General features: G+C 44.3%; 1 protein-coding gene across 1 annotated transcript; it reads left to right on the forward strand.

The window, feature by feature from the left end:
* Nucleotides 1–4,705: 4,705 nt before the first annotated feature.
* LOC311228118 (beta-galactoside alpha-2,6-sialyltransferase 1-like) lies at nt 4,706–12,850 on the forward strand (the record flags this gene model as incomplete). Its single annotated transcript, XM_084314031.1, has 3 exons — nt 4,706–4,801; nt 5,231–5,405; nt 12,579–12,850. 3 exons carry the CDS (start codon nt 4,706–4,708, stop codon nt 12,848–12,850), a joined length of 543 nt encoding a protein of 180 aa, XP_084170157.1.
* Between the last annotated feature and the right edge of the window lie 935 nt (nt 12,851–13,785).

The raw sequence follows: 13,785 nt of genomic DNA on the forward strand, positions 1-13,785 counted from the left end.
TCAGTGTGACAGGGATGCAGAGGCATGGGAGGGGCCCCATAATAGTCGCCCTTGGTGCGAGGCAGAGTGTTTGGGGTTTCTCGGCTCTAGTCGTTTTAAGGCGGCAGGAAACCTCACGGATTTCAAGGATGTCACTATGCGGGAACGTTGTAGGAAATTGGATGTACGTGTGCAGGGGGTAGCAACGGGGTTGCCAATACCCAGAGGTGTCAAACTATGGCTGACCAAGGATTTTGAGTGCTTGCAAAAGGAGGGGACCCGGGACGTAGGGGAGGTGGCAGAGGGGCGGTGCACTACTATTTGGAGCATCACGACTAACTGCACGAAAGAAGGAAAGTGTGGACACGGGGTCGTGTTGAAGGGAGTGGATACCAACCCACGGCCTGTAGCTTGCCCTTTTCATGTCCAGGATATAGCACTGGCGGACCAATACTGGCTATGCGGCGGTAGGAGGTTGAGGAATACACTTCCTTTAGATTGGTCAGGTAGATGTGCTCGGGTTCAGGCGATCATGCCAATGGTGGTCCTACCATTATCAGTGACGGAAGGACCTTCTGAGTCTCCTATCTCTCGAACAAAGCGTAGCTACAAGGCAGACCCAAGGGTGTATTTGGACAGCATAGGACAGCCAAGGGGCATTCCAGCCGAGTTCATGGCTAAGAATGAGATTGCGGCAGGGTTTGAGTCTATTCTGCCATGGATATCGGTCAATAAGAACACAGGGTGGATCAACTATTTGTTTTACAATCAGCAGCGGTATCTCAACTACACCGAGGAGGCGTTGGATGCAATGGGGGACCAGATGCACGCGACCAGTACGGTGGCGTGGCAGAATAGACAGGCTCTGAACTGGTTAATGGCGGAGAAGGGTGGAGTCTGTTCCATGTTTGGACAGTACTGCTGCACATTCATTCCAACGAATGTGGGGCCAGGGGGAAAGTTCTCCGAGGCCATGGCTAAGCTGAAGGATTTGAGGGAGGAGTTGAGAGAGAATTCTGGCCGGAATGAAGAATGGTGGGGGAGTGGGGTGTTTGAAGGATTGGGACAGTGGGGAAGCATAATGATGCAGACGGGGCAGGGTTGATATTGGTTCTCCTTTTCTGTTGTGGTATGCCTCTCTTGGGTAGGCTGGTAACTTCACACGTAACGAGCCGAATGCTGATGGTGGGGCAGAAAGAGATTGAGCCACCAATCGGGCCATGCCCTCAGCTCTATGCTGCCTTAAAGGGAGACAAGGGGATAGAGGATTAGGGGTAGGGGGCGTGGCTTCAATGTGGACAGTAAAGAGTGAACAATGATTAAAGTGTTATTAGATTTAGGCCATGACATGTTACATTACATGTTGGTTTTGTATTCAAGTGAAAATACGCATGAGAATATGATCTTTTATTTGATGAAGAACTAAAGATTGAAGTGGAGTGAATGTTTGAAGTGAATGTTGGAAAATGTAAGGTTACTGGCTGTAAGTCACAATAGGTCACGGTTTTACCTTTCTTACAAATCTTGACAACAGGGAGTTAACTTTTTCTCCTGTAAGGACGGAAGTTTACTGCCAAATATTGTGGGCCTATTGACGGAATGCCTCGAATGGACTTGCGGAATTAGTAGGTCTATGGATTAGATAGGCCTGAGCGGTGATTTTCACTGCTGGTCGACGTATTCTGCTTCTAGGCACAGTAACTGGGGGAGTTGATATATATGTATGCACTAAACACTAGTGCAGAGTCACAGTATAGATACAGGTGTATCTAAAGGGAGGATATGTTGAGATAGGAAACAGGTTTAAACACAAAATGTGGAACAGTATGATGGTTGAATAAAGATTTTAAGTGGGGAGATAAGGTGTAAAAAACACAGGAAAAAGGATGTACGAGGCACTGAACAAGCAAAGTTGTGTATCCTACTATTTAACATTATTATCAAAATGTTTTCAGCATATAAAAGAAAAGGCTGTTAGATGATAAGTTGGTTTTTGCAAATATAGAAGGGAAAACTTCATACAATAATCTGCAATTTACTTGGTGATGAATAAGTTACAAATAAGAAATTAATTTAATAGTAGTTTATGTTTTTAAAATGTTCAACTTGTGCATGCTGATTGTTTACAAAGACCGACAATGAGACTCAGCATTTCAGGTGCCACTAAGGAACGACACTGGGATACAAGTTTTTTCTGTAAACAAATCTGTGGTATCAGGTTTTTTCCCTCTTGTTAATGAAGTGTTTCATTTAATGCAAATGTATTATATAACCAAGGTATATCTGAGGTACATCTAGTATGTTAGTAATGAGTGTTGCGTTTATACTCATTCATTCAGTCATGTGAAGTATTAACAGTCATTATTACATATAAATCATTAGTACATATATGTGGTAGGTACATATAGGTAGTACATATCATGGCATTGCCATGAAAGGGAGGAATGTGGTGGCAGACTGCCATATAAATGCACATCCTATATAAAATAGATTACACCTTTACGGGTACAAGGCCTTACAGAACACCTAGGCAGTTGGAGAACGGGCCATTTTCAGGTTCCATTGCTGTTAATACATAGAACCATATAGTTGGATAAATACCTGTTTATTAAAAGATAGTATATCATACCAGGTCACATACCTTGATGTCCTCTGAGCAAACTGTCAGAATGGACCAGAAGGAGTCTAGGGTATATTCTAGTGTTCTTTGGTTTACCCACAAGAATAAATCTAACCTCGGTCAGGACCTGGGATGAACTCATTTTAGAATGTGTTCCCCAAAAACCGGTTTACACTGGTTTTGGGAAAAACAATAGGCCAGCCAGAAAATTGAGAAAGTGCGCAGTTTTTAAAAGGAAATTGGCCATAATACAATTATTAGACACACCTACACTCTCACCGAACTTGACCAATTAGAAATTGACCTGCCTTTATTGAAACATGCCAGGACTGAAAGAGTATAAAAAGGAAGGCCTTGATATTATGAAGTCAGGATTTTTGGTTTACTCTTGTGTGAAATAAACAATATCTCCTCCTATTTATCCGACCGACCCTGCATCTCTCTCTTCAGCCCTGATTCAGGTATCATAGAGATTAACTACTAGTGTGAGAAATCATCTTCTCTACTACACTCCCACACGCATGCTTGTATTCAGATCCGTACAATAATAATCACAGAGGTATATCTTGTCATTTGAAACAAGTTACCAATATATTGTCCCGTGGGTTATGCCCCCCCACAGCGAAATTAATTAGTATCCCCCTCTATCTCTCTCTTCCTCTCTCTCTCACACACACACACACAGCATGACGTGGAATCCCAGGCACTAACCTTACACAAATTAGAAGGAACTGCAAAGGATCACCTAGTATGTACAGTATATACCAAGAATAACTTCAGTATGAGTACAGCATATTTTGCATATTGTTAAAAGAGCCAAGGCTAGCTTGCGTAAATTAAACATAGACTTACTGTACCATCACAAGAGTTGAAGGGGGCAAGATATTCAGCTGTCCACAAGCCATAATCCACTTTTTAAAAAATCCACTCAAAAAGAAACTCCAGTAACAGTCCATATCAGGCTGATGAGGTCAAAACTCTTTCACTCCAGTGTTCATCTCTCAAAAGGTATTGTTTTGAGGGATTTACCTGCATTCTCGAGGTTGGAATGTTCTGCCTCCATCATCCATGGTAGCTACTAGTAAGCTAGCAAACTCTCCGTTCTGTGTGGAGGGAGTGACAACACAACAGTGACCCTGCTTGCTTGGAGCGCTAGAAAAACGCGCCCCGATTACATCATATTTGAACGCACTGATAGGCGAAATGTATTTGCTTGACCTATTTAATTGGCTGCGATGATACAGTGATGCGCACAGTGTGCACGCTACGTCTATGCGCCCAGCTTTAGAGGTATACTCTCTATATAAGGAGAGACAGTGATGTCATGTGAATCACAAAACAATGATTTATATTGTTAATATTGTTGTAACGTTATTGTGCATTTGAAACACAAACATACTTAAAATGAGTAAATATTATTCATTTTAAACATGTTTCGTTTATTTTTAGGGGTCTAAAATTTAAGTAAAAATAAAACATTTTCTTCTTCTCCTGCTCTCTTTACCAGGGGGGCGGCCCCCTATGCGCCGGCCGCCACTGGTTTAGTCGTTCTCAAGTTCAACAGTTAATCCATAACTTTTCAAGTACCCTTGAAGAAACATTTATATGAAGTGATATAAGTGATATAAGAGTGATATATCATGGTTATTGGCACTGGTGTGCTGCGGTCGTAGAATCAGCTCACCAGTGCCAGTAAACCACCATGTAGCACGACCTCGAGATACCCTTGTTATTGCCTATACAATGCCTTTTACATAATCCCTTCATTCGTAAGGTTAAACAAAGACAACAAACAAAGGTTTGAACCTCCACCAACAACAGTTAGATCAGTTGCAATGTAAGGTACAAGTAGGAACTTGTTCCTATATTGTGGACGCTCATGGAATGTATCTCGTCCAATCATGTGTGTTTGGAACTAGATGTTATATAACAACCAATACTAAACAGTGCTGAATATCCATTTAGAAACAAGTAGACTGACCAGTATGACCAATCACCAATATTTATTTAAAGGAACATTTATGGCTGTCCAGAGTCAGACAAGAAGATAGATTTGCTCTCTGTGTGTTTATAATGAATGATGAATGAATGATTGTGTTGTAGGTGATGGCGTCAGATGAACATCGGTTCCTCTCCAGCTCTCTCTACAGCACAGGTGTTTTGGTAGCTTGGGACCCCTTCTCAGCTAACCTCTCCCATGAGGTAAGGCTGAGGCAAGAAGCAGTGGTGTAGTCACCCTGCTTAGCACACACTTAACAGCCTAATTGTGATTGGCTTGTTGTGGCCATGGCCCACTGGCATGATTCCCCAGGCGGACAATTCTGCTTTCAATTCATTTTCTATGGGAAGCGAGCGATTCACTGCTCAGCATGCTGGGATAGCTTGAGGGGAATATTGTGGGACAGAAGTTGAGCTCAAGTCAATTTTATGCAAATGACCACAGCGTTCAACCTTTGTTTTTACAACATGGAAAATGCCTGAGCGAAACTGGTATTCTACACCTATGCATTATATGCATTGATCACAAACTATACAAATTGATCGCATTGAATTGGGCCATTGCAGCATTATATTAGATGACTCACCTGCTCATCACCCATCTATGAATGAACACATCTCTCCGTCCTTCAGTGGTACAAGAAGACAGACTACCCCATCTTCAACCAGTACCAGAGATACAGGAGGCTCCACCCACTCCAGCCCTTCTACATCCTGCATCCACGCTTCGAGTGGCAGCTCTGGCAGCGAATCCAAGAGAACATGGCGGAACCCATCCAGAAGAACCCGCCCTCCTCTGGCCTACTTGGTATGTAAAGGCCAGTATCCATAGCAATACGTTAGAGCCAATGTCGCAGGAAAAGAGAGAGAGAGAGAGAACATTATTTGATATATAACATACACTCAATGTATAAAACATTAGGAATTTATTTACATTTACATTCCTTCCTAGTACTGAATTGTTCCCCTTTTTACACAAAGCTAGACTGAATCACATGCTATCAAATGGGCCAAATGTTGTTTTCTGATGGAATCTTTATTCCATTATAAGTAAAGGATTGTGTTTTTTTACAGTAAAATATTAGATGAAAGCAGCATAGTGACAGCAATGTTACCTATAATATTTTTAATTAATAATACAACACAAGATACAAAAAATGTAATTGCTGTTCCATTGTGACTTGATTAAAGGATCTGGTAATAAAACAGCAATTTATAAAAATGTTGTCAATGTATTGCTCATAATATCTTTGCATAGTAACCGTTGTTTTTCACATAGCAACCATTGTCTCCCCCAACGTGTAGGAAAAATTGCCATTCAAAACATTCTGCGCAAGGCCTCTATAAGATTCAGTAGGACTATATTGCACCTCTTGCACAAATTCCAACAAACCTCTACTGTACCTTTCTGCTTTTCTTTCCTCCTTTCCTTCTTTCCGTTTCTTTCTCCTTCTTTTGTTCACAGCAAATCGATCTAATTTATTTTTTAAATAAGGACACAAATTACATTTAAAAAGAAAGCTAAAGCTAGAGAAAACTAATCATTTACAGTTTTAAGGTGAAACGACCAAGATTTTACAAGTGTGTGTGTGTGTGTGTGTGTGTGTGTGTGTGTGTGTGTGTGTGTGTGTGTGTGTGTGTTAAGGCTGTCCCCGAACCCTGTTTTTAGGGTTTGAACGTTCGCCAGGGTTTATCGAACGAACGTTCGAACGTTCGTTCGTTTTTTTTTTTTTTTTTTTTAATAAAAAATATGTTTAACACTATGATCGCCGGGGACGAGTTTACACGTAATTCCTAGCCATGCTCATTCTGCCGAAGACGCCGTAACTCGTCTTTGATGTCAATATTTCAAAAATCTGTCATCGAAATCATATTTCCTTTCCGGAGCCCTGAGATGTACTGGTGAGCTCCACTCAACTGTCTAACGGTTCGAGAGCGCCATCTGGTGGCCGATCCAAACAGGAAGTGCCCATCCATATGTGCTCCGGGCACTCGCGATCGGTAGCCGGACTCCATCTCAACACACTGGATGATCAATCGCTCGCCCTAACTCAATAAACAACGTTATTTGGACGTATATAGTATTATACCTGGAAATGGTTCATCAGGATCAACATCCCATAATCGAAAACGGTCTACTCCACGCTGATCGTCCAACGGCGCGAGGAACATACGGTAAGATTCAGCGTTATTTTCTAACGTATTCCATATAAACTGCTATGATGAACATATGACCCACTCTGGATGAATCATCTAACGCTGCCCACGGAATTATAAACGATCCCCCGCCCATCCGGTCATCATCAGATCATACGTAGATCATTCTAGAAGTACGTCCAGTTGAAATTTTTCATCTCGCGCCGATCGCTGAACTGTATTTCATCATCAATATAATGCATTTGGAGCTATAAATCACATTCTGAAGAAAGCTGCAGAAAACGATAAAAACATACTTATACTTTAGATCATATTTTAGTATGAATATGTGAATGAAAAAGTTTAATGTTGCTACACCCTGAACAATACATATAGGACATTGAATGGGCCATAATAATGGCAATGTAGCAATAGAATTTAAAAAGTTATAGCCCTGCAAAGAAGGGGAACTTCTCCATAGACAAATAGAGCTGGCGAGGGATGGTAAATTATGAATTTAACCCATGGCGATCAAAGTGTTAATAAAAAAGAAAAATTTAATTTATTTTAATAATACATTTTTTTGTATTGTATTATTATAGATCCTACGGAGGGCGGCATTGCATAGTCTATTGGTGAAAAACATGTTGTTTACAGTGGTGGCTGTTCATGTAAACATGTAATTAAACAAAGCACGGCAGAGAGACAGAGAGACACCGGCGGGGGGGTCCCCGGAGGGGTCCCGCCGGGCTCCCAACACGCCTGCCGCCCGTCCGCCCTCGGCCAGAGTTGTTTCCAACGCAACCACCTCCCGCCATGAAGCTTGCGCTCCGTGGCCAAAAAAGGCTGGTATTCATTAATGATCCTTCCGCAGGTTCACGACTTTTACTTCCTCTGCGGGGAGCTAACGTATTAGCTACGGTAAGTCTGTTGTGCTTCTCGCAAGCAGATCAATGGCGGCATTCCCGGAAGTAAAAAACGAATAAACGCTTGCCGATTGGTGGTAACAGTGCAAGCGGTGTGACGTAATTGGCAGAATCGCCTGTCAATCAAAATTGTTCTATTGCATTGGTTGAGAGCTCTGGGTGAGACAATAGTATCCAGCTACAGCCCGGCAGACCATACTGGTTGAGCCGAGCGCCGCGGGGGACGCGCCTCTTCACATCGCCTCAACCCTGTGCGCCTCCTTTATTTTTTTTTCACCGAACGTTCGAACCCATAAATTAAAGTCTGAATGTCAGCGTAACGAACGAACCTCAGACTTAGTGTGTGTGTGTGTGTGTGTGTGTGTGTGTGTGTCTGTGTGTGTGTGTGTGTGTGGTGTGTGTGTGTGTGTGTGTGTGGTGTGTGTGTGTGTGTGTTACGACCCTGGCTCATGGGTACGCAACCTATGTGTAATCAACACCAAAACCCTGTGCTCTAACTCAAAAATGCTACTAAACCAAGGAACTACTAATATAACTATAAACTAATGTACTGGTAACCCAACGGACAAGGACTGTAAGAACCTGACAGCTCTTTCACTAGGCACAGACAGTGCATGTGTGTTTCTAGGTCTGCCTTTGAAGCTCCCCAGCAGGTAACCAATCAGCACTAATTGGCTAATTGGCAGCCCTCACCTGCCTGCCCTGGTGACACAGGAGTGACCAGCCTCTAGTACATAACACCTCCCCCACCAAACTGGTTGCCCAAGAGGCAACCACTACACAACAACCCATAAAAAAAAACAAAAAACAACTGTACCCCTTAGGTGTCAGGGCCTCTACCACAACAGCGATAACGGGTACCACAAACACCGGTACTATGATCGTGAGAGGGCGTCTGCTAGCACGTTGTCCCTCCCACGAATGTGGCGAAGATCCAAGTTATACGCCTGGAGGAACAAACTCCATCGCATCAAACGATGGTTCGAATTCACCATGCTGCGAAGAAAAACCAAAGGGTTATGGTCTGTATACCCAACAAGGGGTAAACTGGAGGATCCAACGTAAACATAAAAATGGTTCAAGGCAAGAACCGGGTCGGCCCCTGTCGAACACGACCACCGATACCGATCTGTCAAAATTATACTGCCAACCAAAATCAACCTGAGAACTGCGCTTAACAGAACAGAACACAGCACAACCAAAACCATAACTCACTGATACCACCACCATCCCACCTGGCACTGGCAGTTCAGGATACTGCACACCGTGAACATCCAGAGTAGGCTGTACCGCCTCAGGTACAGCCCCAGTGTACCGGGAACCTGGCAGTACGACAGTCACAATAACGTCTGGAACACCATCTAAAATGGCGTCACCCAAAATAACTTTGTCCTGATCAAAATCAAAATGGCTGCCACTCAACAGACCAGGTCGCGAAGGCGGCTCCTGCTCCACAGGACACAGGTAACTAGGTTGACCATCACACCTAGTGCATGGCAGAGAATCAGTGTGGACATGTGGATCAATGTCAGAATCATCAACTGACATACTGGGACCATCCCTGCCCACAAGTGAAACATTAGGGACAATAGAGCTATTGTGGGAAGGCTGGCAGCCTAAATCAAGCTTAGTAGCCCCTCCAACTAGAACGGTGTCACATAAAAAAACAGCACCTCTCATAGCATCCTTCCCACACTCCTCCTCCAATTCGTTCGTGGCCTCAGCCACCGTACAGGCTGGGAAGACCTTGAGACACTGCGCTGCCATATCATCTCCTGTCACATGCTTCTCCGGCACGCCTGTCAACTCTGGTTTCACCACCGGGCCCAACACAAAACCACAATCAAGAGAATCATTATGCAGAGGTACATCCACAGTGTGCTTTCCAAAATTCTCAACAGGTGCACCTTTTAATTCAACAAAGAATGTGTCACTAAGTGTAATGTCCCAAGTCGAAGTATCAACAACATCACCTTTGTCCCTTGACATTTCTCGTGCCACAGCACACACAGGAAACACTCCTGGATGTTTCTGTGCCAGCTCATTAGAGAACTCAGAAACCACAGGAATGGGAGTTACAACCGGAGTAGCCAACACTTTGTCACCAGCCAAATCATTCCCTAGAATGAAGGACACCCCCTTTATGGGAATGTGAGAACATACCCCCACAACAACATTGCCTGATAATAAGGGAGAATTGAGCGTGACCTCATGCAAAGGTGCATCCACAAATCCACCCCCAAAGCCCCGAACAACGACATCGGAATGCAAAGAAGAATTTTCTGAAAACGGCAAAACCCCCTCCAGAATGAGGGACTGAAAAGCACCGGTATCTCTCCAAATTGTTATAGCCTGTTTGGACTCTAGTGCATTAGTCAGGGAAACAAATCCATTCATCATAAACCTTGAGGAACCCTCGAGCTCTTTGTCCACACGTTTGATACCTTCCCCATCTAACGTTGGCATAGGCGTCCTGCATATGGTTTCTACCAGAGCCACTGTTCTGAAATTTTTCTGCTCAAGCACCGGGCATCCAGCAACGATATGACCAGGTTCCTTACAGTAAAAACAGATAATCCCTTCTGGGAATGCACCAGCAGAACCACCCCGCCTAGGAGGTGAAGTTAATTGACCAGCAGACACAGGTTTTGGGAAACGGCCCCCCTGAACAGGACGCCTATCCCCGGACTCAACACGGTAGTCCTCCAAAAACACGGACTTGTGTGTCAACACAAACTCATCGGCGAAGACAGCGGCGTCGCCTATCTTCGATACCCCACGCTCATTTAGATGTGTGGAAACGGTATCAGGAACACATCTTTTAAATTCCTCTAGGAGAATCAACTGCCTAAGCTGCTCTCTTGACTCTGCCTTCTGAGAAGTGCACCACCTGTCAAACAGGTTCTCCTTCTCCCTTCCAAACTCAACATAAGACTGCCCCTCGGACCTACGATAACCTCTAAAACGCTGACGATAGGCCTCAGGGACCAACTCATAAGCCCTCAATATGGAAGCTTTAACAAGTTCATAATCAGCGCTTTGTTCAAGGGACAGAGCAGTGTAGGCTTCTTGTGCCCTACCAACTAAAACACATTGCAGCAGCAGTGTCCAGGCGGTATCAGGCCACTTCAATGTGGTTGCCACCCGTTCAAAAAGGGGAAAATATCTTTCCACGTCTTTCTCAAAAAACGGAGGCACCATCCTAATATTCCTGCCTACATCAAAACCGGAACGTGACTCTGGATGCAGAACACCCGCCTGTAAGGCAGCATGCTTATACTCAAGCTCCTTCTGCGCACGCTCGTGCTCCAGCAACATTTGTCTCTCCTTAAACTCACGCTCCTCTTTCCTCTCTCTCTCCTTAAGCTCACGCTCCTCTTTCCTCTCCTCACGCTCTCGCTCTAGCTGCCTTTCTTTAAACTCCAACTCCCTAATCCTCCACTCACCCTCCACACCAGGTAATAGCGGAGACACGTCAGACAAAGGAGGCTCCTCCACCCTCTCCTCAAGCACCTGTTCCCTAATGAGCAAAACCCTCAAAGCACCCAAGGCAGATGGTTTCAAACGTTTCTCACTGGGAGTAAGCTCGACCTTGTAGTGCACAGCAAGCTCGAGCAGTTGTTCTTTGGAAAATTTGTCTAATAAGTCATGAGACGGGCGATCAACAAAGTCCCTGATGGAAGCCATTGTCACTGAACTAGACACCCCAAGCTACACACCCAACCTCACAGACACGAAGAACCACTAACGAACCACGAAGACCCCCCCAACGAACCACTGAAGAACAACGAAGAACCACTGAAGAACCATGAATAATGCTAATTGCCAACAACAACAACCAGAAGGGAACGCGGTGGAAATGTGAGCTCTACGGAGCGCACCTTTCCAGGTTGCACAAACAAACAAAAAAAAATAAAAAAAAACACACCCACGCTAAATAGACGTGGGTGCTACCAGGTATGCTCACCAAACACTTAAACAAACAAAATAAATCCAACAAAATATTCCAAACAGGTGCGCCTTCTAACCTGATGTGACCACATATGCTTCTACGTCTAAACTGCAGAAAACCCTGGCCTACCACATGTCTACCCTAAGAAACACTAAATCAAGCCCTACCACACTACCTGTGTTTCCTGGCCGCCCTAACCTACCTACCCTTAAACTAATGCCCTGTAGACCTAACTTTCTTCAACCACACCTGCTACCAGTCAAAGATCATATACAATCATTTCATTGACCGCCCCAGGAGTATGCGGTGCACCGGACGCTAACCAACAACCAGAAAATAATATCCCTATCTACATGTGGTGCCTACTAAACTATATATTTTAACAGCATAAGTAGTCACATCAAATTACAAACAAATACGGCATACTCACCTGTTTGATGAAAATGGCTCAGCCCCCACGTTACACCATGTGTAACGAACACCACCCAAACCATAATATGATGACACCCCGTGCAACACAAAAAAAAATCACCAAACAAAGTTCTAGGGGTAAAAGATCCCGGACGAGCGCCCAATTGTTACGACCCTGGCTCATGGGTACGTAACCTATGTGTAATCAACACCAAAACCCTGTGCTCTAACTCAAAAATGCTACTAAACCAAGGAACTACTAATATAACTATAAACTAATGTACTGGTAACCCAACGGACAAGGACTGTAAGAACCTGACAGCTCTTTCACTAGGCACAGACAGTGCATGTGTGTTTCTAGGTCTGCCTTTGAAGCTCCCCAGCAGGTAACCAATCAGCACTAATTGGCTAATTGGCAGCCCTCACCTGCCTGCCCTGGTGACACAGGAGTGACCAGCCTCTAGTACATAACAGTGTGTGTGTGTGTGTGTGTGTGTGTGTGTGTGTGTGTGTGTGTGTGTGTGTGTGTGTGTGTGTGTGTGTTCTCTCTGCCCAGGCACAGTTCTCATGATGTCACTGTGTGAGGTGGTGCACGTGTACGAGTTTCTTCCCTCGCGGAGGAAGACGGAGCTGTGCCATTACCACCAGCGCGTCTTCGATGAGGCGTGCACGCTAGGGGCCTACCACCCTCTGCTCTACAAGAAGAACCTGGTCAAACGGATGAACCAGGGAGCCGACCGGGACATCTACACCCACGGACGTGTCAAACTGCCCGGGTTCAGCAGTCTGAACTGCACCCGAGCTCCCGGAGGTACCCCCAGACCCTGATGGCCCTGGCGCGATCCTGAGACAGCTCAAATATGCAGCAAAGGACATTATTTTTTTTAATTTATCCACAGAAGATTTCCTGAGCATGTATGCTCTTTTTCTGCAACGCCGCGATACACGCTCACGCAGTTCCACAAATTCACCCATGGGAGCTGTGCCCCGGTGCCCACCACAGTCTGACACTTGTTGCAGCCGAGTGGAACAGATGGGTGGTTAAATACCTTGCTCAAGGGCACGTTGTGATGGTTGTTAAGGGAGGGGAGAGTGGTATTCATCCAGTTCCTCTGCTCCCAGATTTCCCTGCCAGTCCGGGTGTTCAAACCCACTTGTCTACCCTGTAGATCACCACTCATCAAAAGAAACTAAGCCCTGAATGCAAGTAATGCATGGAGAACGTGTAATAGTAATAGCTGATATACAAGCTTAAGACAATCTACATATTTTTTTTTAATGCAGTTTGGTGACTGCAAAGTCCTATTTTCCTGTCGACACTAAACTCCACCTAGGTCAAGACTAAACTCCACCTAGGTCAAGACTAAACTCCATCTACTGTAGGTCAACACTAAACTCTTTTAAAAATTGGGAGAACTTTCTGTTTTTAACAGCTGTGAAGACATCTCGGTGGACAGCAGCAGGGTTGGGTTCGATTCACTTTTCAGTTCAATGAATAAGTGAATTTTCTTTAAAATGATAGTATGGTATTGAAAAACCCATGGCACGAAATCAACTATTGACGAAGTAGCCTAAATATTGAGGAACATATGAGGAAATAAACAGCAGTTTACATTTTGTATCGATTGAATTGAAACTGAATCGATTCCCAAACCCTGGAGGACAGACATGTGGAAAACACTCACAAGTACTCACAAAAAAAAATTAAAGAAATATGACAAACATTATACATTTCTCCATGCACTCCATGCACACCATGTAAC

Source organism: Notolepis coatsorum (assembly GCF_963971535.1).
Source record: "Notolepis coatsorum genome assembly, chromosome: 5".
NCBI classification, from domain to species: domain Eukaryota; kingdom Metazoa; phylum Chordata; class Actinopteri; order Aulopiformes; family Paralepididae; genus Notolepis; species Notolepis coatsorum.